Here is a 27,737-nt window from a genome sequence, read left to right as displayed (position 1 = left end):
CACCCTTATTTAGATTACGTATTATTGTTCCTCTTGTTCCTTATACGACGAGTGTTTTTAGGGAAGATGAATGGAAGACTGTGGAAAAATTTGGAATGCATCGTTTAATTTCCTCTTTTATTTTTTTAACGCTTGTTAAGAGGGTTGCAATGAGTCCATGTTCTTTCTTCTATTCTACATTGTTAAATCTCTAAAGTCAATGATACAGTATAATGATTTTTTTATAAAACTTTAAGGTTTTTCTTTATGTAAAAAATTATAAAATAATCTTATGAATTTAATCTTTAAAAAAATACTTTCTTTAGACTAATTTATTGTATTAAAAAGACATTCCACCCACGCATTTAGAAAGCTAACACATCATTGCCTCTTTCTTGATTAATTAAATAAATAAGAAAAAAAATATTTAATTCTCAATAGAAATTTCTCTCTTTTCAGCAATAATGCCTGAGATCGAGAAAGAGAACATACTCGATCCTGAAAGTGGTTCCCATACTCCAATCTCCGGAGGTGGGACATACATCTCATCACCATCGTCTGTTACTCCAGCCACAGACTCGTACACTCCGCGAACTGATGCCACCAATTTGGCGGCGGAAAATTTAATTGACACAAATGAGCCAACAGACGGCTACAGTGTCGATGCACTCTCGGACCGAGGTGTTTTACAAAAGTCCCTTCAAAAACAAATTGTTGCCCTGGAATCCTCGCAGAATTCTCAGGATTGCATGGAGGTGAAGGAGTTGACGAGACCCTTCACTGCACCTCTTGATGTTGTGGATAAGTATCAGTTGCGAACAAATTCCGCACCGCTTGGATCCTTTGGTGATATATCAAATACGGATGAGAATTTCTCGAGAGATTGCCCAACGGATCCTAGTAAATCTCGGGGGAATGCTTTGAGTGCACCTGTTGAGAAAAATTGCAATAGCTTACATGAGCCAGATAGTGTTAGAGTTAGTAGAGACGTAGCGTTAAATTGTGATGTGAGATCCAAGTCGAGTAGCGTGCCTGTAACGCTGGATACGACACCCCATGCTTTTACGGTTGAAGATAGATTCCCAACGATGCCAAATGTGCATACGTGGCATCCGCATGTCTACGCCAAACCACCCAAAGTACCAACGCCTCATTCCATTGGAGACATCCTTGGCTGGAAGAGTCCCAAAAGACCCCGTCCGCAAATCACAAAGTCACCACCGATCTATTCGCAATTGCCTCAACTCCTCCATCCAGTCATCAAATCCCCAAATCTCGATGATAGTCAAACATATCCCGGGCAGATCGGAACACCCTTCGCGCACTCCTTCATCTCTCGCAGTGAGTCCATCAGTGAGATCAGCGAGGACGATAGTGGCATAAGTGATCAACCACTAAATCTCAGCTTGAGCAAATCCCGCGACTCCTCACCAGCCACAATAATCGATGTGAAACACACGCCTAAAACGAAAAGAGGTAAGACTATATTGCTTGAAATATGTACAATATATAACAATTATAAGCAAAATATTTTAAATGTTCCATCACGTTCCATTTATAAACAATACGCGGGTAAAGCATCAAATTTAACATTTATTAATGCAATGCATATGAAGAAATATTGAAGCATTTACATATGAAGCACACTTCTTCGCAGAAAACATATTAGAAGTACATTTAATCAGCATCTCTCCAAATGGACCGTATAATGAGACGAGAAAATATTTTTGGTCGTTCTCAGGCTCAACCAAATGCTTTCAATTGCTTTAATAAAATGTTGAGCTGAAAGTAATCGCTTTCGATTAGCTAAAAGAGAAGTTGTATACATAGAACACTAATTAGTTGCAACAAATGGATGGCTCATTGAAAATTGGGGCAGCATAGGCACTAATGGTGTCATTTCAAAATGGATAACACTTAATTCAATTTGGTTGGCCTACTGTAGAATATAACACTGCCAACCACAAAAATTAAGACACTTTGAAGGTTCTTTAGTTTTCATAATTTTTTTTCAATAGTTTTTCCTTATAATTTCAATAAAAAAAACATAATTGCAGAACTTTGTATTGAAAAATTTGAATCATGATTTTTCCGAGTGATAACTTTCCTTTTTTATGTTATGAAAATTTTTATTTTTTAAACAAAGATTTATAATTTAAAAAAAATATACATTTAAAACCTCAAGAGGTAGGGAGAAACAAATAAAAATTGGAAATAATCGACAGTCATCAGCTTTGGAATTTTCACAGTAATATTTTTTATTTGAAAAATATATCAAAGTATTGCATTTCAACGTGCAAATGTTACCAAAAAAAAACCCATTAAAAATTAGCAAATTATCGCCTGTCCGGCTTATAATGCGACATGTGAAATGAGTAAATTAATATTGGAAAATCAATTTCCTGCGGTTTTTTCTCTGTTGTTATTTGGCATGGGAGTAAATGATAAATGCTGGCATTTTATATCACTGATGAAAATCCCATTTGTTCCATGATTTTCATGCGCATTTTGTTGTGTGCAAATACTGAAATATTGAGATAAATCATTAGGCAAATAGAGCAGGATGTTTTCGAAGCGATGGAAAGGCTTAAATCAATGTGGCTTAAAGTATAATGGGGTATTCAAATAAACATCTTTGCATGCAATCTTTCAAAGTGCTCTGCTGCTGTAGATGATCTCAATGGAATGTTCATCGCGGGGAGAAATTGGTGTTTTGGGGGGACATTTTGTGAGGTCCAAAATTTTTGATGTAAATTTGAACGGTTCACAGTAAATTGCATTTTGGTACCATAACTAGAGTATATTGAGCACGGGGGGTAGACAAACATGTGTGTATGATGTATTAGTTCGTCACAGAGCATATTGGAGCATCATCAGCATCACTGCTGCTATATAGGATACACACTTTCATTTAATAATTTAATCGACATCGTGCGCACTCGCCTCATTCATTCTGCTCTCTGTGTAAATCGTTTCAATTTGTTGAACATTAAAGGCTCTACTCAACGCCATCGCCATCAGCGTCGTTCGTTTCGTCGATTAAAATGTTTTCACTACACTTCATGTTATTTTGTCGATTGTGCTTCGCTGCCCGGGAGAGAGAGAGGATATGGTAATCCATTGTACATGATTCCCTGTGTATGAAGAGCTCAACATAAAATGAATTTGTATAGCATGGGTTGTCTATTTATTTGCTCCCCTGTCTTCATTATGAACAATATCGATAATATGCGGGATTGTGAACCATCGCAGAGAACTGCTGCACTCTCCACAAACCATTATGTCATTTATTATTATTACTGCTGAATGAATTGTGAAACATTTGAGGCTGCTCAAACACGCATTCTTGAATGAGGGATCGCGATATGTTACATGCAATCAGACACACAATATGAGTATCAATATCCCCATGAGGAGTGAGGAGAATTTTAATGCTAAAAGTAAACTATCGAGACAACAAGTTAATTGTCTTATTTATTGCACACCATGATTAGCTAACTTGCAACTTCCCTTCTGTGGATATATCCCAAAGTTATTTCCACGACGAAAGGTTCACATCGCAAAGTGTTGTGAGTAAAAGTAATTGCTAAATGGGAAGGAGATATTAATTCTTATATATATGGGAAATGTACAAGAAAAATATCTTTCCGAAATATATGACTCTTTTATTTTATTATCGAATCTTCCTGCTGACGAGTCGTTTATCCAAAAAGAAAAATTATATTTAGTAAATATTGAGTGAGACGTAGTATTTCCTTGTTAAGTTCCCACACATTCTTTTATAGCTTCTTCTCACTTTATACGAACCGAGAGATGAATAAGCCCATTATCCATCAATTTAACAGCACAATGACTTATTTTGTCTGTTGCTTTAAGACAACAATTCACACTTAGGAATAAATTTTATTTGAACTTTGAGACGCTTTAGTTATTTTAATGAATTTAGAGGCAATACCTATATTGTTCGTGATTCCCTTTTCCTTCTATTTAAAGTGATTTATTTGGTAAAAATGTTGTCAACTTTTTCATAAATCAATAAAAAAAAATTATATGCTACCAGCATGTTTAAATTAACCGAATTTCAAATGATTTTATTTAATGTCACAAATTAGAAAAACCGCATAATATAAATTATTTATTATAGGTAATAATATTAATTGATAGTTTTATTTATTACTCTAATTGCCAAATAATGTTCTGTGAATTATTCGATTCCTAATAGTAAGCACGCGTGAAATGATTTTCTATTTTGAATATGTATTCAAAGAAAGAATTCTTTGAACTCCGCCCATTTATTGTTAATTTTATTTGCTATTTGAATAAATATTTCTCTACTTGTTTTTTTTTATTCCAAGATCACGATGACTCTTATGATTCTTGTTAAAAAAAATCACTCGAAGCAATACTGCCTATTAATGGTGTATGATCCAGGTGTTCTATGATGCCTAAGAAGATGACTAAAAGAGACTGAAGTCGAGTAATTGAAAAATGAGAATTGTATTTATTTTTCAAGCAATAACAAATGCTTTAGACTGAATTTTTTTTTCAAGTGGTCGGAAAGAGAAATCCATAAATGAATTTTATTTTAAATAAAGCATGTGTGATTTATGTTATTGGACTCCAGAGAATGTTTCACTTGACATATTCGCATCATCATCACGCTAATTGAAATCAGCGGGCTCTGTGAGCGCTATAAAATACATTCCTCAACAAATTCCATGCTGAATTCCGTTCAATTACCATTTGCTACAGAAATCACTTGACAAGACAAGCGGAATAGCTGAAATCGCTTCCTCTACCCATCCGACCCATCCAATATCATGTATACATTTTCTGATATGTGGTGCTACTACATAGATGTGCATCAATCTTTTGGTTATATGTATATACAGGCATGTGCAGTATTATTGCAATGCAACCTTTCTCTAAAATCTCTTTTGTGAAATAATCAATTGTTACGATTCTACTACGAGTTGCGGAGATAAAAATTAAACGAAATATCTTTTTTATGATTTGATCATCAGGATGAAAGATAAAATGCATAAATATTTTGTATACAGAATATGTGCCTCTATTTTTTCGCACAAGTTTGTATGATAACCCTATGAAAATTCACATGAAAACATATGTATATAATTTCTGCAAAATAGTCGACTGTATGAGAAGTACATTGGAGGAAAACATATAGATTCTAAATTTAACCAGCAATTATTCGGTGCAATTGCATTGAAATGGCTCTTGCAAAAGTACCTTGTGACTTATATTGTGTGTAACAAAACCAATAATGTAAATGTATCCCAACAGTGGGGTTAATGTTATGCTTTTTCGAGAGTAGCGATACAACCACATCACATTAATTTATTATTGGCAAGTGTGCAAAATGAAATAAATTCATCGATTATGGGAAAATGCCAACAATAATGAGCAACTATTCATTCTGTCACATGTGATATGCTGTAGTGCTAAATTTTTGAAATATCCCCATGACTGTAGCAAAATATTTAAGGCAAAGAATTGTCAGCTATTTAACGATCTTCATTAGCATAATCATTTAAATTAAAATATTTCATTCATATAGATGTGGTATTTATCCGCAATTTATTTCGCCACATATTTCACGTTTCTCTTTTTTTTCTCATTTGTTTTGCAGATCCATCTTCGAAGGTTTGCAAAAGAAAAAAATCAACAGAAGCAAATGATCATCTTGCCAATAGTGTTCCATCTGTTCTTAATCATGATACAATGATTAAAGATTCTGCACCACACAGCAATTCGGGGCAGGAAGTTGGTGATGATTCATGCGAGGAGTCTTCACAGGATTCACGAAGGAAAAAGAAAGCCCGCACAACTTTTACTGGAAGGTAGGTTTTTTTTCGTTAATAGAAATTTATTTGGAAACAATTTGAAGCAAAAAAAAATGCCAGGAAAAAAAATCTTGTTCAAAAACCTTTTTTTTTAAATTTAATTTAGGCAAATTTTCGAACTTGAAAAACAATTTGAGCTGAAGAAGTATCTGAGTTCCAGCGAAAGGGCAGAAATGGCAAAACTGTTAAATGTGACAGAAACACAAGTAAGTGAAAAATTCTAATTATTTAACAATCTTTTTTATCCTAGACGTCTAAAAAGATTTTTAATTTAAAAGATCATCTTCTCCCTTTTAGAGATTATTAAATGAAATATCTCTGTAGATATAAGTAGATCATTATTTACTATGTACGTACATGAATTCACACATAGTATGTACATAATGTACGAATTTATAGTGTTACTGACAGGTAATTTATGACTCCACAAATCAGTATTTAGCAACCCTATCTGAGAAATTGATATAGTCACTCATCATTTGAGTGGAATTTGCATTTATGTATGTAGGTATTTTACTTATATATACTGAACATTAGTCTAAATCATTATAATGGGGGTTGTGAGTGATGATACCCCCAATGATATACTTGATATTAAAATCTATATTCCCACAAAATGTTTCATAGCATTGCTTAAATATTGGAAAATGAGAATTAGATCGTTACGAAGAATAAAGTAGTTTTAGTAAATTAATCGAACAAAATTTAACTTATACATAATAACAGCTTCATTATCATATAGAATTTTCTTCATCCAATTGGATTCTGATTTTTTTTCCTGTGATTACATAAGTTTTGAAAATTGCAATAAACGTAGATAGAGAGTGTGTATAATTCGTACATAATGCATACATAATGGTTCCTATGTATGTTCGGTTTACCGGTGTTGTGCACCGCCCATACTGCACATCTGCATAATTGATTATCATGCTCAGGTTATATTATCTCTGATGTTTCAAAATGTATTAACAATTGGATTCTCCTGTGCTTAATCGTCATCATTTTGATTAAAATGTGCACCCGATGCTATACACATAAAATGGGTATAGTCCATAATGTGATAGAGACATTTTAAAGTGGAATAGCCGTTTTATATAGACCTCCCCAATATATCCCATGTTAGTGTCTTTCAACCACAAACACAGCCTGTTGCAATGAAATCAGTTATACTAATTAAGCTCATAAATCTCCAATCAACGACAAAAGCACACTCCATAGCGTCATATATATGTACGTGAGTGCAAATAGCGCCTAAATTTGCCAAAATTCACATTGAGAGGAAATTCGGGGGAAAATTTATTTGTTTTTGCGGTAGATAGTGGAAATTAAAATTCAATTTTGGATTATGTGTAAAGTTGTGAAATGCTTTATAAATTTATAAATCCTTTAAATTGATCTATGCATGTGGTGTAGTATTGATGTTATAATGTTGAACTGATAACTAATAAATATATTCAAACATGTATTACACCGCGTGCATGCGCGCCTATAATTAACAATTTAATTAATTAGACGAAGATGCTCTGTTTAATGAATTAATTATTGATATTAGTCACCCCACCATTGGAAATCATGCAAATTAAGCTCTGAAGATTGTTGAACAGAGCTCAATAATAGAAGGGAGGAGGAGGGGGGGGGGGCATCTCAATACTCCCATTCTATAAATACATCAACGTATTAGAGATAGCCAGCCGGGTCTCGTGTGGATACTTAAAGAGATGAGTGGGGAGCATGAGTGAAAGAGTGGGGCACACTTAGCTGAGAGGTGGAGACCCATGGGAGGCCTCTTGAATCATACACTTGCGCATACAATATCTCAATTTAACACACACTATCGTCCCTTGCATACTGTTTATTGAACTATTAAATTTACGTTTTAATTATATATTATACATCTTCATTGCACGAATTTGTCCACTCATATTTCACAAAATTTATTATAGTGTAACATAGTTGTGTGTATAGTAATTGGGAGATAGAATTTCATATTTAAGTCAAATTACAAGCAACGTTTATATACAAATATACATAGTACACTATTAGGTTACACTTGGAGTCCTTTAGAACGTATTCAAATGTATAATCATATAATAATCTGTAGTTGACGTTTTATTTTTTTAAATGAAATTATGAAAAAAAATATATTAAACCGTCGAACATTTTTTCTACATAGTTAAGAAATTGTTTTCTGTCATTCTTCCACTCTCATATAAATCGATTATATCTCTAGCAAACAAAATAATTCTTTAAGAAAAAATTTAAATCATAAATTGCTCATTGATTAGTAATGTCTCTTTGACTCAAGAAACAAGGCCGTAGTGCGAGACCCTACTGTAATGGCAGCAAAACTTTTGTAGTTAGTTCGACAACAATTCCAATAACTATTATGTTCAGTCATATTGTGTGTTTTATCATAAAGTCAATTGTTATGGAAATAAATATTTCCTTGACTTTGAGTACACGTACATTGGCAGTCAGAAGATTTAAATGTATAATTTCTTGGTACAGTAACAGATCATCTGTCATGAATTAAATTGGACTACATTGTAAATTAAACTTCTTTTGACTTTTCGCCCACAACATATCTTTGCATATAAAGCAACAAGGTAGCATAGAGTCTTCACGCAAGCAATGAAATAGTGAATATTTTCCTCATGAGATGGTGCGTTTAATATTCATTTAAAGACTCTCCTCACAATGTGTATTGCTGAGAGGCGAATTTAATAATTAAGATATTACATATATCTGACATCCCATGCAAAATATATAGACATGATTTTCACTGTATGGATGTAATGTTGCCTCGATACGAGCCCTAGTAGATACAATGATGATAATCACAAATCTCTCTAATGTATGCAGACCTCAATTAGTTCTAAATACCAATTAATACAAATTAGTATGCGGATATCAGTTGGTTGTATCTGAATTCTGGCATAAGCGATTATCTCGACAAGTTTGTTATATTACTTAACATCAACTCCCATCCCCATGCTCATCCCCGGTGCACTGACAGTGCAACTGCGTATGTAGATATGTTAATAATGTAGGACTGGGGGGAAATACTGATGCTTGATCCTATGTACAATTCCCCAGAGATTAGCAATTTATGTAGAGTACCTGTTTATAGGAATTGTTCACATATTATACATAAACATAGGTACATACAGCACCCTACACCACATTGGTATATTAAATACAAATAGATATTGATGATTGTGTACATATCGCTCGAATAACATTATTTTCATTCCTTTTATGGATTGTGAAAATTCAATAATTTCAATGTTATTCTTGCGCACATTTTTTTATTCGATTTTTAGTTTTCAGTATTATAAATGAAAGAATAAACTCAGCGATGTTGTAAAGAAAAAAACAATTTTGCTCTAGGTTTAATGCTTTTAATGCTAATTTTACTTGCCATAACTAATAGGTGAAGAACATTTTTACTATACACGAAAAACTTGAAAGTTGATTTTCTCAAGAGAGAGAAAAGTGTTGATTGTTTTTCTTCTATTCTAAAGTTAATAGAACTTAAATTAGCACAATCTCTATGAATCTATATAAAAAAAAGAAATTTTACTATCATTTAACCGTGTTAAAGTTCTGAAAAAAAAGAAATTAACGATAGAATGTTACAAATTGTAATATGTATGTAAAAAGAAAAATGTTTTTCGTCTTTTTCCTGTTTTTCTCTTAGTGATCTCAAAATATGTCAATTTCGCTGACAAATAGTGTGGAAAAGTAATAGACCACACAAATTTGTAAATAGTTTTGATGGAAAGGCTCAGAAGGTCGACATTTTCGCTTAATTTTGTAGAATGTTACAATATTTTACGGAAGATTGGGAGCTAATTGTACATTTCAGTCCAATTTCGTGTTTCACTTCCACTCACGAATGTCAGAATTACTTTGGAAGATCAAAACTGTGAATGAAGTGGTATGCTAAAAATACTTTATTTTAATAATAAAATCCATTGAAATCTCTCTCCATGGGAGTTTTAGTGAGTGTAAATTACATATAGAATGATGTGGATGTACCCGTTTGTGTGACAAGTGTAAACACCTAATTAGTGTTGACAATGGATAGATGCAAAAGCTGTACCTTTTAAACTCCAAGTCACATTTTATAGTCACAAAAAACTAAAACATATATTTCAAAGTCTTATGTTCTTATAACTTTTTGCCCCTCAATGCTGAGGAGCTTCAAGAATCATTTATAATTTTCACGCTAAATTAAAAATTATTAATAAGCATCTAAAAATTGTTTTATAAAAGACCACACAAGATAAATTGAGTCTGACTCTGATGGGTATTTATGATCTCAAGGAAATCTATAGAAAAACATTATTATATTGCAAAATTAATTTATAATTGCTACCCATTTTTTTGGATTCTCGAAAATTTTCAGGAGCTTTCTACTATTTTTCCGAGCATGGTATTGAATATAGAGGATGTTAAAAAGCGTACGATGACTGTAGAACAAATTAAGTTATTAAATAAAAAAGTCATGAGGACATCGACCCCACAAGATATTTTACATAAATTTTAATATTTGACACACAAAATAAAAATAAATAAATGTTCTAAAGCAACAAAATAATCGAAAAAGCATGTTCTAACAACAAGTCTAACAAATTAAAATTTATCTCATTGAAAGGTAAGAGCAAAATAAAAATAAATCCAAAAGTAGAACCACCTATTTACGGTTTTCTACAATTTTTCAAATCATCAATCAACACAATTTTCTTTCCAATGAGGAAAATAAATTTTCGCCAACGTAATTAGATGATTCTCGTGCCACGGTATATAGGCTTTTGCCTCCTTAAGCAATTAAGTATGTGAAGAGGAATCTCCACAAAATTTGTTCAACATATTGTTTTGATAATCTCTTGGCTTTAGGTGCCGTGGTGCGGTATAAGAGTGCGATATTTTTAGTTGGGGCGACGAATGATGCTGAAGTGATTGTATAGTATGTAATATTAGCCTGCGGTTTACTTGATAGTCAAGTCGTGAAGATGACACACAGGAAGTAGCTTATTAACAAAACACTTCTCTGCTAAGATCCAGACTCGTATGTTTAGTTTGTGAACTGAATGCTCATCTCATCCCATCCCCCGAAAAACACATGATATATTTCTTAACGTATTACATTAATAGATTTCCTCTCCCTTTGCATCATAATGTTAAAATGTAAATAAACGCACCTTTTTTCATTATATACCTACTATTTAGAAGATACAACAAATTGCAACAACAGTATTCGATCCAAACGATTGTCGTCTGTATTAATGATGCGACTGCCGAGGCAATTTCTGTGAGGCCATTGAGGATGTTTCTCTGCCTATTAAATGAAGCGCGGATATAAATCAAAGTGAATTTTGTGACTGAATGGATAGTATAATTTCTCCTAATTCCTTGTTTATGTTAAATCATGAAAGAATTCAAAGCGGCTTACTGTTTATAGAGAGATTCATCAAAATTCAAAATAACTTAAAGATTATTATAGTAATTTAATGTGGGTTTGTGCGTTCTTCACATTTATACATATATATATGTATGAGAGTGCATATATATTTATCTCTAAGTGTTAACTGTGTCAGATGCGGGCTTGATGAAATTTTCCAGGAATCCCTCTTAGGCGATTTTATGAATAATATTGTTTCATCAATTGCATCCAAACGCCCGATCTAAAGAAACTCGCGCAGATGAACGGTTTTTTCTTTCTTCAACCAAAAGCCCCCATCTTTCACTGCATGAATAAATTCCCACCGAAATGCGAACTCACTAAATCAATCAAGAACTTGCATGAGTAGAGAAGTGTGTGGGAGATTTAAGATAAGAACAGATGATTTAGAAATCCAGCATCTTTTGATATTTTGTCACATTTCCAATGAAGGAAGGAAGAGGGAAAAAAATGTTAAAAATACATTTACGCATATAATGAGAGTATAATTGAACGAAAAGTTTTATTTTGTAAGATAAACTTGTTAAACTGTCGCATCATTGACTTACAGCCCACGGCTGGTTGTTGTGAGACTATTAAAATGTTCATTTTATGGACCATTGCCACTTTGAATTTGGGCCTTCTGGATTTAGAAAATTTTAATAGATGAATTTTTAAACTGTCGTTCCTCTGCATTTGAAAACAAGCAAACATAACCGATGATAAATAATAGCTCAAATAGCCCCAAGTCTTTTTGACTTGATGTGCAATAAATCTAGCGCAGCTTTATGATCCTCTTCGACTTCTATATAGTGTCAAAAATTAGAAACTAAAATGCTACAAAACATCAACGTTTATGTTAAAATTAATATTTCTAATAATTTGTCAGAATTTAAAAGAAATATGCTAAGAACCTTTAAATATTTTCATGATATTTTGTGAAATTAAAAGAATAAATACATAATTCAAAAATTTTTCTAGTTTTTATCATAAGTTTATAGGAGAGGTTGGTTTAAATTGGACTTCTTAAAAGAATATTTTAGTGTATTTGTCCCATTCTTCCTTGCTATCTATGCTTAATGATTGATACCACGCTCTCATTGAACATTCTCACAGATTGAAATTCGAGTCAAGGTATCAAATTATAACATTACCCATTTGATGACTTAATTAGAAGTGTAGGGAAATATTGATCAACTATTTCCACTGTTAGGCTGAACTGTAAATAAACATAGAAATTTAAATATTACGCGTTTAAATATCAATTAAAAATCCGGCTCCCATTAGAAAAGTCCCACGGACAGACCCAAAAAGCCACGCCAAAAAGTATTTGGGATGTGTATAGAAAATATTCATAAGGACCACCGACACAGTTTGTCTTTCAAAACTAATTAATATTCGGTGAACACCTTACTCGGTCAATTTAATGATATGAATTGTGAATGTGTGGAAGCCACTTCTTGCTCAACAGCAACACAATTTCGGGCAACTCTATACTATACCTATTTAGTCACTTTAAAAAAGATCACACACACGGTCAGCATACGTCTGCAGAGGAACACAGAGACCACGCGGGCAGTATGCAAAAGGGAATTGGAGTAAAAGTCTCATGAGAGTGACCACAGGAGGTATGGATTGGAGGACGAATCACTTTTTGAATTAATTACCGAAGAGATAATTTTGACTATCAGTATAATTTTGGTGGTCGATTTTTTTTCGAACTGGAATTTCTTTTGCATTTAAAAGTCATCCACATGTGAAATGTAAATGGGCACCAATCGTACTGATATAAAGTTGGAATGGGCCTTCCCTCAGACAATTAAGAGCACCAATACGAGTTAAATTGTGCAAAAGTTGTCGAAATTGTTAGTCTGAATCGATTAATTGAGCATCCACGCTCATTTGCATTGTGAGCCTACAGATTCAAAAATTTGCATAATTCGATGGTTTAAGTGAGGTTTTTGAAAATTTAAACTTTTCAGTGAAACTTTCATTGCACATTTTACGAAAATTCAATTGATTTGTATGAGAAAAATTTCATAGAAATGAAGGAGGAATGAAAACGTGAAGTTTTCTGTATCTAAAACTCGTATAAAATGAAAGTCAATCATAACGCGTCCAGTTATAAGAGTTGGTGTCCCACAACGTATAGAAGTTTGTTTATGCGTTGTAATACTATTTGTGAGCAGTATTAGTAGGCAAAGGTGATTTTTTTTGTGAACTTCAGTAATTGTATGCAAAAAATCGTTATATCTCTGGTTCTATAAGGCCTACAGAAATTTCTTGACTAGTTATGGAAAGGTATTGAAATAAGCTATAATCTGACATATGTTTCGATACATTTCAAGGTCACCACTAGAACACAAAATGGCGGATTTTTGTTTCACCAAAACAGTTTTTGGCATTTTTTATCCTGAAGGAATAGTTCTAGAGATTTCTGATGTTCTAGAAAGTTGTAGAGTTTTGCAAAACCTTTATTTTGATACCAAGTTGAGCAAAATCGGACAAGCAGTTCAGGAGATATGACTCTTAGAACTTTTCAAATTCAAGAATTTTTCAAACTGCGATATCTTCTAAACGGCGACATAGATTTTCTTCATTTTCGGACTGGTGAAAGATATTGAGTCAGGCTACAACATATCAAAATTTAAAAGATTTGCCTAATGGGGATTCGGAGATATAGCCCCTTAAAGTTAGGCAATTTTTGTTTTTGATTTTAGCGCCTCTTGCGGATGTTTTTGGAACTTGAAATGTTCTAGACAGTTGTAGGGCTTCTTGAAACCTTTCATTTGATACCAAGATGATCAAAATCGGTTAAGCCGTTCTCGAGTTATATTGAAAAAACACTTTTTGCTTTAGGCCGCCATATTTGCTAAACCGCTTGACCGATTTTCAAGTATGAATTGTCGATGAAAACGTCTCACTGAGCTCTACAACATACTAAAATTTCAGACCTCTAGCTGTAAGGGAAGTGGTTGACGGTATTTCAAAATGGCGGACGGCGGCCATCTTGGATTTTGAAAATGCGAAAAAATGAAATTTTACACCCACATTTTTATAGAAAACTTCAAACCGGAAGTCTCTATCTGTTACCGTTCTCGAGCTATAAGGCAAAGTTTAGAGTCCCGGACGGCAGGCCGGCAGGCCGGCAGGCCGGCCGGATCAAAAATTTTCCACCACCATTTTCGTAATGTGGGATGTCTAAAACGTGCTCATACCAAGTTTGAGCCCGATCTGAGGTGGTCGGTTTTTCCGACGATTACAATACTTGGTGTTGGCCACGAAGTGGAACACCAACTAATTGCTAACGGCAGCTCTTTCACATATAAGCCGAATATTGTAGATGGATGGTAGGGTGAGCCAAGAGTGAGCAAACCGACAAAAAAAGATCAATAAAAGTGAGATAAAAGATTTGATTGACACCATCCACCTCAAAGTAGATTAAGGAATAATTAAAATTCTCACTTGGCTCCTCTCTGAACATCTACCGACAACAAGACAAATTAAAAGAAAACGCTTTGAATAATATCTCAGCTCCAAATTTATATTGACGATGGGTATATAATACCATCGGTGCACAGTGGGGCCGATTCCAAAAAGCTCTGTCGAAATTGGACATAATTCGATATCTTCGCTCCTAGAAAAGATAGAAGGCTGAAATTTGGACACAAGGTACAGATAATATTGCCCTATCGAATGGTGGTACACTCGACCTTGAAAATTCAAAATGGCGGCCGTCGCCATATTGAATTTTATGTATTACGCGGTTTTTCCTCAATATCTCGCCTTCTGCAAAACGTAGAGGGCTCAAATTTGGAAAATATGAATAAATAGTGATTTTTAATCTTTTAGTGTATCACTTGACCTTGAAAACAATATGGCGGCCGAAGCCGCCGCCATTCAAAACGGTTTTTCCGCAATATCTCGCCTTCTACAAAACGTAGAGGGCTCAAATTTGGAAAATATGAATAAATAGTGATTTTTAGTCTTTTAGTGTATCTCCTGACCTTGAAAACAATATGGCGGCCGAAGCCGCCGCCATTCAGAACGGTTTTTCCGCAATATCTCGCCTTCTACAAAACGTAGAGGGCTCAAATTTGGAAAATATGAATAAATAGTGATTTTTAATCTTTTAGTGTATCTCCTGACCTTGAAAACAATATGGCGGCCGAAGCCGCCGCCATTCAGAACGGTTTTTCCGCAATATCTCGCCTTCTACAAAACGTAGAGGGCTCAAATTTGGAAAATATGAATAAATAGTGATTTTTAGTCTTTTAGTGTATCTCCTGACCTTGAAAACAATATGGCGGCCGAAGCCGCCGCCATTCAGAACAGTTTTTCCGCAATATCTCGCCTTCTGCAAAACGTAGAGGGCTCAAATTTGGAAAATATGAATAAATAGTGATTTTTAGTCTTTTAGTGTATCTCCTGACCTTGAAAACAATATGGCGGCCGAAGCCGCCGCCATTCAGAACGGTTTTTCCGCAATATCTCGCCTTCTGCAAAACGTAGAGGGCTCAAATTTGGAAAATATGAATAAATAGTGATTTTTAATCTTTTAGTGTATCTCCTGACCTTGAAAACAATATGGCGGCCGAAGCCGCCGCCATTCAGAACGGTTTTTCCGCAATATCTCGCCTTCTGCAAAACGTAGAGGGCTCAAATTTGGAAAATATGAATAAATAGTGATTTTTAATCTTTTAGTGTATCTCCTGACCTTGAAAACAATATGGCGGCCGAAGCCGCCGCCATTCAGAACGGTTTTTCCGCAATATCTCGCCTTCTACAAAACGTAGAGGGCTCAAATTTGGAAAATATGAATAAATAGTGATTTTTAGTCTTTTAGTGTATCTCCTGACCTTGAAAACAATATGGCGGCCGAAGCCGCCGCCATTCAGAACAGTTTTTCCGCAATATCTCGCCTTCTGCAAAACGTAGAGGGCTCAAATTTGGAAAATATGAATAAATAGTGATTTTTAATCTTTTAGTGTATCTCCTGACCTTGAAAACAATATGGCGGCCGAAGCCGCCGCCATTCAGAACAGTTTTTCCGCAATATCTCGCCTTCTGCAAAACGTAGAGGGCTCAAATTTGGAAAATATGAATAAATAGTGATTTTTAGTCTTTTAGTGTATCTCCTGACCTTAAAAACAATATGGCGGCCGAAGCCGCCGCCATTCAGAACGGTTTTTCCGCAATATCTCGCCTTCTGCAAAACGTAGAGGGCTCAAATTTGGAAAATATGAATAAATAGTGATTTTTAGTCTTTTAGTGTATCTCCTGACCTTAAAAACAATATGGCGGCCGAAGCCGCCGCCATTCAGAACAGTTTTTCCGCAATATCTCGCCTTCTGCAAAACGTAGAGGGCTCAAATTTGGAAAATATGAATAAATAGTGATTTTTAGTCTTTTAGTGTATCTCCTGACCTTGAAAACAATATGGCGGCCGAAGCCGCCGCCATTCAGAACGGTTTTTCCGCAATATCTCGCCTTCTACAAAACGTAGAGGGCTCAAATTTGGAAAATATGAATAAATAGTGATTTTTAGTCTTTTAGTGTATCTCCTGACCTTGAAAACAATATGGCGGCCGAAGCCGCCGCCATTCAGAACAGTTTTTCCGCAATATCTCGCCTTCTGCAAAACGTAGAGGGCTCAAATTTGGAAAATATGAATAAATAGTGATTTTTAGTCTTTTAGTGTATCTCCTGACCTTGAAAACAATATGGCGGCCGAAGCCGCCGCCATTCAGAACAGTTTTTCCGCAATATCTCGCCTTCTGCAAAACGTAGAGGGCTCAAATTTGGAAAATATGAATACATAGTGATTTTTAGTCTTTTAGTGTATCTCCTGACCTTGAAAACAATATGGCGGCCGCAGCCGCCGCCATTCAGAACGGTTTTTCCGCAATATCTCGCCTTCTGCAAAACGTAGAGGGCTCAAATTTGGAAAATATGAATAAATAGTGATTTTTAGTCTTTTAGTGTATCTCCTGACCTTAAAAACAATATGGCGGCCGAAGCCGCCGCCATTCAGAACAGTTTTTCCGCAATATCTCGCCTTCTGCAAAACGTAGAGGGCTCAAATTTGGAAAATATGAATAAATAGTGATTTTTAATCTTTTAGTGTATCTCCTGACCTTGAAAACAATATGGCGGCCGAAGCCGCCGCCATTCAGAACGGTTTTTCCGCAATATCTCGCCTTCTACAAAACGTAGAGGGCTCAAATTTGGAAAATATGAATAAATAGTGATTTTTAGTCTTTTAGTGTATCTCCTGACCTTGAAAACAATATGGCGGCCGAAGCCGCCGCCATTCAGAACAGTTTTTCCGCAATATCTCGCCTTCTGCAAAACGTAGAGGGCTCAAATTTGGAAAATATGAATAAATAGTGATTTTTAATCTTTTAGTGTATCTCCTGACCTTGAAAACAATATGGCGGCCGAAGCCGCCGCCATTCAGAACAGTTTTTCCGCAATATCTCGCCTTCTGCAAAACGTAGAGGGCTCAAATTTGGAAAATATGAATAAATAGTGATTTTTAGTCTTTTAATGTATCTCCTGACCTTAAAAACAATATGGCGGCCGAAGCCGCCGCCATTCAGAACGGTTTTTCCGCAATATCTCGCCTTCTGCAAAACGTAGAGGGCTCAAATTTGGAAAATATGAATAAATAGTGATTTTTAGTCTTTTAGTGTATCTCCTGACCTTAAAAACAATATGGCGGCCGAAGCCGCCGCCATTCAGAACAGTTTTTCCGCAATATCTCGCCTTCTGCAAAACGTAGAGGGCTCAAATTTGGAAAATATGAATAAATAGTGATTTTTAGTCTTTTAGTGTATCTCCTGACCTTGAAAACAATATGGCGGCCGAAGCCGCCGCCATTCAGAACGGTTTTTCCGCAATATCTCGCCTTCTACAAAACGTAGAGGGCTCAAATTTGGAAAATATGAATAAATAGTGATTTTTAGTCTTTTAGTGTATCTCCTGACCTTGAAAACAATATGGCGGCCGAAGCCGCCGCCATTCAGAACAGTTTTTCCGCAATATCTCGCCTTCTGCAAAACGTAGAGGGCTCAAATTTGGAAAATATGTATAAATAGTGATTTTTAGTCTTTTAGTGTATCTCCTGACCTTGAAAACAATATGGCGGCCGCAGCCGCCGCCATTCAGAACAGTTTTTCCGCAATATCTCGCCTTCTGCAAAACGTAGAGGGCTCAAATTTGGAAAATATGAATACATAGTGATTTTTAGTCTTTTAGTGTATCTCCTGACCTTGAAAACAATATGGCGGCCGCAGCCGCCGCCATTCAGAACGGTTTTTCCGCAATATCTCGCCTTCTGCAAAACGTAGAGGGCTCAAATTTGGAAAATATGAATAAATAGTGATTTTTAGTCTTTTAGTGTATCTCCTGACCTTAAAAACAATATGGCGGCCGAAGCCGCCGCCATTCAGAACGGTTTTTCCACAATATCTCGCCTTCTACAAAACGTATAGGGCTCAAATTTGGAAGAAATGTATAATTAGTGAGTGTATTTCGAATTATGTCATATGACCTTAAAAATTTTGTATTAATTTCTTTTAATAAAACAAAAATATTATCAAGCCCGTTGGGCCCACTCAAAAAACATAAACGACATTTTTCTTATTTATTTTAATAAAAAAATATTGTTAACCTCTTAGCTCTCTCGCAAAAGAATTCACGACTTTTTACTCATTTGCTTAAAAGTGTTTTTCTTCTAATTTCGATAAATTTGGAATCTCTTGAAATGTTTTTTTTTTTAAATTTTTTATTATTAATTTTTTAATTTTTATTTTTTTGAAAGTGTTTTTCTTCTAATTTCAATAAATTTGGTATCTCTTGAAATGTTTTTTTTTTAAATTTTTAATTTATTTTTTCTTTTTTATTTTTTTATTTATTTTTTGAAAGTGTTTTTCTTCTGATTTCGATTTTGGTATCGAAATGTTTTTTTTTTTAATTTTTTATTTATTATTTTATTTTATTTATTTTTTTTTTTGAAAGGGTTTTTCTTCTGATTTCGATAAATTTGGTATCTCTTGAAAAGTTTTTTTTTTAATTTTTAATTTTTTATTATTTTTTTTTATTCTTTTATATTTTTTTTTAAAGGATTTTAGTCCAAAATAATAAAACATAATAATTTAAAAATTTAAAATTTCTTTTATTAAAAAAATATTAAAATAAAAAAAACAAAAAAAAAACTACTGACTTGCTAAAAAAAATTTCAATTAAAAATAATATAAGAATATTTTTTAAATTATTATCTTAAAAATAATTTTTCTTTTTTGCAAGGCAGCTCCGCGTCTAAGAATTTTTTTTCCTATGAATTTTTAAAAATATTTTTTTAGAAAAACATATCGTAAAACTTTAAAATCATGAACTCAATCTTTTTTTAAATAGATTAGCTAAAAAAATGTATTTCTTTTATTAAAAAAACACACTTAGACGCGAAGCGACTTCGCAAAAAATCACAATATTCTCTTTAAAGAATCATTCTAATGCTTGAAGAAAAAATTCATTTGTCTACTGAACGTTTTTCACGTGTATCATATGCAATACGCTTCTCAGATTCACTCAAATGCACGAAGAAAAAAATTAATGTGCTACTGAACGTTTTTCACGTGTATCATATGCAATACGCTGCTCAGATTCACTCAAATGCACGAAGAAAAAAATTAATGTGTTTTACGGTTAACCATTTTTCAAAGATACTTTTCCCTGCTTTTCTATGCAGGATTAGTTTGATTGAAGAAAAAAATTAAAGTGCTACTGAACGCTTTTCACGTGTATCATATACTATACCTTTCTCAGGCACTCTTAAATGTATGAAGAAAAAATCAATATTATTTACGATCAACCATTTTTCAAAGATACTTTTTCCTGCTACTCTATGCAGGATTAGTTTGATTGAAGAAAAAAATTAAAGTGCTACTGAACGCTTTTCACGTGTATCATATGCAATACGCTGCTCAGATTCACTCAAATGCACGAAGAAAAAAATTAATGTGTTTTACGGTTAACCATTTTTCAAAGATACTTTTCCCTGCTTTTCTATGCAATTTAGAGGATTAGTTTGATTGAAGAAAAAAATTAAAGTGCTACTGAACGCTTTTCACGTGTATCATATACTATACCTTTCTCAGGCACTCTTAAATGTATGAAGAAAAAATCAATATTATTTACGATCAACCATTTTTCAAAGATACTTTTTCCTGCTACTCTATGCAGGATTAGTTTGATTGAAGAAAAAAATTAAAGTGCTACTGAACGCTTTTCACGTGTATCATATGCTATACCTTTCTCAGGCACTCTTAAATGCATGAAGAAAAAATTATTATTATTTACGATCAACCATTTTTCAAAGATACTTTTTCCTGCTACTCTATGCAGGATTAGTTTGATTGAAGAAAAAAATTAAAGTGCTACTGAACGCTTTTCACGTGTATCATATACTATACCTTTCTCAGGCACTCTTAAATGTATGAAGAAAAAATCAATATTATTTACGATCAACCATTTTTCAAAGATACTTTTTCCTGCTACTCTATGCAGGATTAGTTTGATTGAAGAAAAAAATTAAAGTGCTACTGAACGCTTTTCACGTGTATCATATACTATACCTTTCTCAGGCACTCTTAAATGTATGAAGAAAAAATCAATATTATTTACGATCAACCATTTTTCAAAGATACTTTTTCCTGCTACTCTATGCAGGATTAGTTTGATTGAAGAAAAAAATTAAAGTGCTACTGAACGCTTTTCACGTGTATCATATGCAAAAATAAATCTTTGTGTTACAATAACTAATTAGGGAATAAATTAATAAGAAAAGGATTAATTAAATTATAATTAGAATACATAGACGAAGGCGGGAAACTATGTTTCGAATGAAGGATTTTTTGTTTTACCCACATTTGCTTTATAGATTTGGTAATGTAGCTTACATTTGTATAATTTGGCGCATAGAAAAATCTCCCCCTCCCTCCCCTGAGTACACAATCACCCACAATTTTGATTTGGGGATATTTAGCAATTATTAACGCTAACATTTGCGAAAGTTTCCGCTACATGGAGTTTTTATAAGTTTGCTAAAATCGCGAATTAACTTTTGCAATTTTGATTAAAGGTTTTGTATTGACCACACACAAGAAAAATTCCCCTAATTCCCTTGTGTACGACTTTTTGCGCATAAAACGTATTAGTTTAACCCTTTTGTTGATTTAAGATGTCGTTTAGAAGTTATTAAAAATATAAAAATGTTCCATGATAACCTGAAGATGGTTAATCCCCCTTTTCTACTTTAGTTTTGAAGAAAAGGTTTGATCGCGGTTGTGACCGCTTGGCTGAATGGATGTGTTGGTTGAGATGAGAGTTGTGTATTATGTGTCTTTGACTTAATAACACGAGACACGTTAGAGAGCTGCTTTGGGTTCGCAGTAACTCTGTTGTTAGATTGGATTTGGTAATGGTCAAATCTAACTATTCTAAAGGCAGTCGCTATTTCATAGTGACTACCTAAAAAGTGTGCTTGGTTTTGAGTCAAGTAGTGATGGTGTTTTGAGAAGTTACCTCCGTGGCCATAATAGTGGTCATGGAGGTATTTTTTTTCATCTTTCTCAAATGCTCCCCTTGTTAGGTGCGTAAAATGAGAAGATATATATGTGTGTGATGCAATAGGGTGTCAAATGTGTGAGTGGCTGCCCATACCGTCTCGCACAAAAGACGTATCCCTATCTCGGTTTTTGACCCAATAATGTTGTTAAAGCAGCAGTATAATGATCCACGTTATATGTGGGTCATTATTTTAAAACAGCTAAATAATGTGTTTGATTTTTTTTTTAATTTTTTGCCCGAGTTTTGGCTCCAAGGGCAAAAATTTTTGAAAAATATTTTGGCTCCAATGCCAATTTTTTTTTAAATTCTTTTAGAATCGGCTCCAATGCCAAAAATTTTTCAAAAAAATTGTAGCTTAGTTTGACGTATATCATATAGTTTTCAGAAAAAATTTTTAAACTCTTAAGTGTATCATATTATAGCTGCTTGGAATATTTATTTAAAAATATATACACGTTGAAAACAGTTTAAATTTTTTCTGAAAACTATATGATATACGTCAAACTAAGCTACATTTTTTTTGAAAAATTTTTGGCATTGGAGCCGATTTCACAAGAGTTTAAAAAAAATTGGCATTGGAGCCAAAATATTTTTCAAAAATTTTTGCCCTTGGAGCCAAAACTCGGGCAAAAAATTAAAAAAAAAATCAAACACATTATTTAGCTGTTGTTCGGAAAACTTATGAAATAAAATAATATTTGAATTTGGCGCGCAATCGAAGTGGTGAATTCGTGTGGTGAAAATAGAGAATGTAGGGAAAAAAGAATGATTTGGCGGCAAAAATGACAGATCGGTTTTGGAAGGCAAGGAATACGGATGCAAACGTGCCTGCTCCGTAATAAAGTGTAATTTATCGCGTATAATTCGGGGAATTTCGCGAACATTTATGGTCCTTCGCAAGAACCAGGACCTATGGAAGTGCAGTGAAGTGATGGTGCTTGGAATCGGCTGCAATTGGGGGGAGAATTGAGGAAGAAAATTTGATTAAGAAAAATCAAATGGCGTCTTCATGATTCGTAGAATTGCAGTTCGATTCCAAGAAAAATTCCACAATGGGTCCTCGGAGCGGCTGTGGGGCCGCAAATAAGGAAGTGTGTCACTCCCGGAGAGTGATATGGTAAATCTGTGAGTACAATTAGGAGTAAAAGACTCCAAAGTGACAAATTTGGCAGCAATTTATGTTGCAAATTTGACACGGAGGAACAAATAGGGGACTTCACCTTTTTTGTCAGTGAAGTAAAAAATTAATAGGGGACGTCACCCATAAAAAGTAAAGTAAAAATTGTGTAAAATAACCGATTTTACAGCCAGAGTTTGAATTATTGGAAAGGATGCCTTAATTTAGGCACAAATGTTGAAATAATTTAGATGCATTTATTATTAATTGCATATAGAAAGGAAAGGTGAAAGGAAAGGTAACTTGAGAAAATTAAAATTCAATTTCTCATAATTTATAAAAAGGCGATCGTAAAATTATTTATTAATTTTTGTGCTTTATTAAAATGAATGAAAAATCATGTTTTGAAGGTTATTGAGTGCCTGCTAAGGTACTAACTATAAATAAAATGAGATTTACTCTTCCAAGAATTGTCCTAAGGCCAACGTGCAGGCCAATAAAGGTTATAATAGTTTGTCCTAAGTACTGGACAAACTCATGGGGCCAACGTGCAGGCCAATAAAGGTTATAATAGTTTGTCCTAAGTACTGGACAAACTCATGGGGCCAACGTGCAGGCCAATAAAGGTTATAATAGTTTGTCCTAAGTACTGGACAAACTCATGGGGCCAACGTGCAGGCCAATAAAGGTTATAATAGTTTGTCCTAAGTACTGGACAAACTCATGGGGCCAACGTGCAGGCCAATAAAGGTTATAATAGTTTGTCCTAAGTACTGGACAAACTCATGGGGCCAACGTGCAGGCCAATAAAGGTTATAATAGTTTGTCCTAAGTACTGGACAAACTCATGGGGCCAACGTGCAGGCCAATAAAGGTTATAATAGTTTGTCCTAAGTACTGGACAAACTCATGGGGCCAACGTGCAGGCCAATAAAGGTTATAATAGTTTGTCCTAAGTGCTGGACAAACTCATGGGGCCAACGTGCAGGCCAATAAAGGTTATAATAGTTTGTCCTAAGTACTGGACAAACTCATGGGGCCAACGTGCAGGCCAATAAAGGGTATAATAGTTTGTCCTAAGTGCTGGACAAACTCAAGCGGCCAACGTGCAGGCCAAAAAGGGTTTAAAAAAAAATGTTTAAAGGTTGTCCTAAGTGCTGGACAAATTCAAGCGGCCAACGTGCAGGCCAAAAAGGGTTTAAAATAAAAAAAAAAAAAACAAGGGTTTGAATAGACTGTCCTCAGTTCTGGACATTTTTAAAGGCTATGGTGCAGGCCAAACCAGTTCCTCCGGGAACAAACTGTCATCTGTCATCGATGCTGGACATCAACAGGCCTAAGCGCTGGCCATAATATGTCCTACGAAGGTTGAAGGTTTCGACTAGTCTTTGATGTTGAAAAAAGATTATTCGAAGGTCTACGAAGCATACAAATAGTTCCTTCGGGAACGAAATGTTAATAGTGTTGAACATTTAAGGTGGTTTATTGCTAACCGTACAATCTGTCCGTAGTTCCGGACATTTAAAGGGCGTCGTGCTGAGCAGGATGTTTCCTTTGAGAACACATTTATTCATTATGGAAATATAAAGGACTTAATTGCTGGTCATCGTATTTCTTTGGGAAATTGCTTTCTCAATGATGGATTATTGAGGGCTTTCGTTTTTTATTCATAATACCTTCAGCAATATATTTGAGGGCCTATGTACTGGCCACAATGTGTCCTGTGGGACTGGGAAAGAGTTTAAAGGTCATGAAGTTTCCTTGGAAACTTATTTGTTTAGTGTTTCCTTTCAAATCAAGAAATGGACAACTGATTGAACGTCGGTTTGAAAGAACGTATGGAAAAGTGGCTTCGTTTCAGAGCAATAGAGGGTCTCTGTGCTAGCCAAGAGGATCGTTTCAGTGCAATTGCAGTTTGGTACATCAAGTTGATTGGTCTTAGTACTGACCATAAGTTGTAGCTGAAAACAGCGATCATAGGTTGGTCGTTGTGAAGGTTTCATGTGGGCCTCGAAGCTCACTCGTCAAAGGTTTAATAGATATCCTTCGGGTTTTCAAGTGCTCTTGCAGTCTACTAACTGCATGAGGGGACATTTGACACATTAAAGGATAGATTGAATTCAGAATCGAATGAAAGAGTCGAAGCATTGGCAACACAGAGAGTGTTACTTTTCATGGAAATCAAGAAGGTAAATTATAGTAAAAGTACTGCATCGTGGTGTCCGAAATAAAAAGAGCATATTAGTCGTGTTCTATTGAAAGACATATGATCCAGAGAAGGATACACTCGATATATGTTGATTGTTGAACAAGTGCAGATATTTAAGATGTCCCGTCTGCATAAGATTTCGCAAACAAGGTTCAGGTTCTGCACTTTCTGGCTCATACTCTGACTTGATCAGCCTCGCAATCGACGATTAGAGATCTAATGTCACGAGTGACTATTAAATTTAAGGTCGATGGTGTTGTTTTGAAAATGTCCTGATGAAAGTTTCATTGGGGACAAGTTCCCAACGAGGGAGAAGTAAGGAGAGTCGCAAAGGGATATGCAGATGCGCCCACGGGGGGACAAGGGACGGTCATGAAGGATACATACGTAGATGTTGATTCACTAAAGGAACTGGATAATGGCAGTACGAAAGGGATAAAGTGCTTGGAAGAGTCGTACGTGCCAAGGGTGATTCTTGATTAATCTCAAAAGCCCCACGGGTTAGAATAGAATAGGAATGGGATGTTCCGGGTGGATATACGAAAATCTCCATTGTCTGTCTAATGAGGAGATGAAGCTCTCCAGGTTGTCTGAGAACAGCTGATGATCGTGTTATGAATAAGCTTTAGCCAGTAGAGACGCAGTGTGAACTGTTATTGGAGGAGTTGTAGCAATTAATAGAGGTATTCGGAGAAAGGAATGAAGCCGCAGTGGAAGAATGAAAGCTGTTATAGTCATTTGAATGTTCTACCATCGAAATGAGAAAGCTATGAACTTAATGAATTCCTGGATAGGCTTGATCAAGTTTAAGCAGTGTCACCTTTCTTTAAAGTGGACGTGATACGAGTTGCTCACGTGATCAAGAATTCTTGTCAGAAGTTGTGGTAGCGTTTGCCTCACCGAATTTGGCTGACGCAGTCAGGGAGTCCGGTGATTGTAGAAGTGCGAATGTCAGCAGAATTTATGTTCTGATCGGAAGAAGGAATCAGTCGCTTATAGTATTGCTCGAGTTAATTATATACATATTCAGCGAGTTCAGATTGAACGGAATGGCCGATATTGGTGTCGAAGCAAATCTAAAAAGAGGCTAAGGTAAAGACAAGTTACAAAGGCAGAATTAGCATCTCGTTGATCGTAAGAAACATTCAGTGAAGAAAACCGTAGTTGAAGGTAATTAAATGACAAGGTGTTAAGTCACAGATCCGGATGGAAGTAGCATTTGTGACACGAGTTGCAAGATTTCCCGTAGGGTTCAGACAGGAGGCGTGTAAGGCAATTAAGCAGATTTGCATTCGTAGGCTGATGCAAATAAAAAAGTGCAAATTGTAAAGTATGCTGCGATTCATATGAAGCCTTTAGGAAGATGTTAAGGGTCGGTGAGTAGACCTCCCGAGTAGCGATTCGGCGGGATCGCTCCAAATAATGTTGCAGTAAGAAGATCTTGCAGGTTGGGAAGTGGAGCCTGAAGTTTAGCATAGCGTCAAACGTGTAGAAGAGGATGTCAAAGAATTCTAAGTATGGTTGGCACTGGCGTTACAGTGGCAGCCCTTGTAGATGATATCAAAGTACGCAGTGGATAAGATTGACAATAGCGTAACTGTGGCTATCGCTAGAGAATTTGACAATAATTACATGAGGTAGATCTATAAATTGAGGTTCTAGAAGATTTCTAAGGGCAAAAGAGACATATTAGAGCTCGTGGAGTCAGTAATGTCCATTGAGCTGAATACATCGAGACATAGTGGATAAATTACGAATTAGAAATTCGACAGCTGGAAGTTGTCGAGAAGCAGTAACATCAATGGAAGCGGAACTCAATAGTAGCTGGAAGCTGAAGAATTTAGTTGTAGAGTGTCAACAGGAACTATGAGGTAATAGCAGTTGCAGAGGAATTTTTTGTCAGCTAGGGATAGTAGCGTTTGACAAAGGAAACAGTTGAGAAGGACGCTACACAATGAATAGGTCGAGCTATCGAAAGGAGATCATAAGTAGTAAAGCAGGACCGCCAAATCTTTCCATTTTTTGTGGAAATCGAAAAGAAGAGATGTTTGATGCTCAGCGGTATGCTTCCGCTCAAAGAGGGGACTGTTCGGAAAACTTATGAAATAAAATAATATTTGAATTTGGCGCGCAATCGAAGTGGTGAATTCGTGTGGTGAAAATAGAGAATGTAGGGAAAAAAGAATGATTTGGCGGCAAAAATGACAGATCGGTTTTGGAAGGCAAGGAATACGGATGCAAACGTGCCTGCTCCGTAATAAAGTGTAATTTATCGCGTATAATTCGGGGAATTTCGCGAACAGCTGTTTTAAAATAATGACCCACATATAACGTGGATCATTATACTGCTGCTTTAACATCGATACGATAATATGCGTTAAAAACCGACTGAAAGGAAGAAGAAGAATTTTGGTGCTTATCCAAGTACAAAATAAGCCAGTCACAAATGTCGACACCCTTTGGTACTCTGAAAAGTTGATACCAATTCTT

At 35.0% G+C, this 27,737-nt stretch overlaps 1 protein-coding gene across 7 annotated transcripts in view; it reads left to right on the top strand.

Moving 5' to 3' along the window:
• LOC129789278 (homeobox protein DTH-1) overlaps positions 1-27,737 on the top strand; it is a 57,078-nt gene that overhangs the window by 3,874 nt on the left and 25,467 nt on the right. For all 7 annotated transcript variants that reach the window (XM_055825995.1, XM_055825956.1, XM_055825946.1 and 4 more), the window contains exons 3-5: positions 439-1,455; positions 5,630-5,840; positions 5,950-6,049. In XM_055825995.1, the coding sequence (XP_055681970.1) occupies positions 444-1,455; positions 5,630-5,840; positions 5,950-6,049 (1,323 nt within the window). In that variant the 5' untranslated portion in view covers positions 439-443. The remainder of the gene's footprint in view (positions 1-438; positions 1,456-5,629; positions 5,841-5,949; positions 6,050-27,737) is intronic.

The sequence above is a fragment of the Lutzomyia longipalpis genome, chromosome 1 (genome assembly GCF_024334085.1).
Source record: "Lutzomyia longipalpis isolate SR_M1_2022 chromosome 1, ASM2433408v1".
Lineage (NCBI taxonomy): Eukaryota > Metazoa > Arthropoda > Insecta > Diptera > Psychodidae > Lutzomyia > Lutzomyia longipalpis.
The sequence above is the reverse complement of the archived record's forward strand: the minus strand, read 5'-3'. Positions and strand labels throughout refer to the sequence as shown.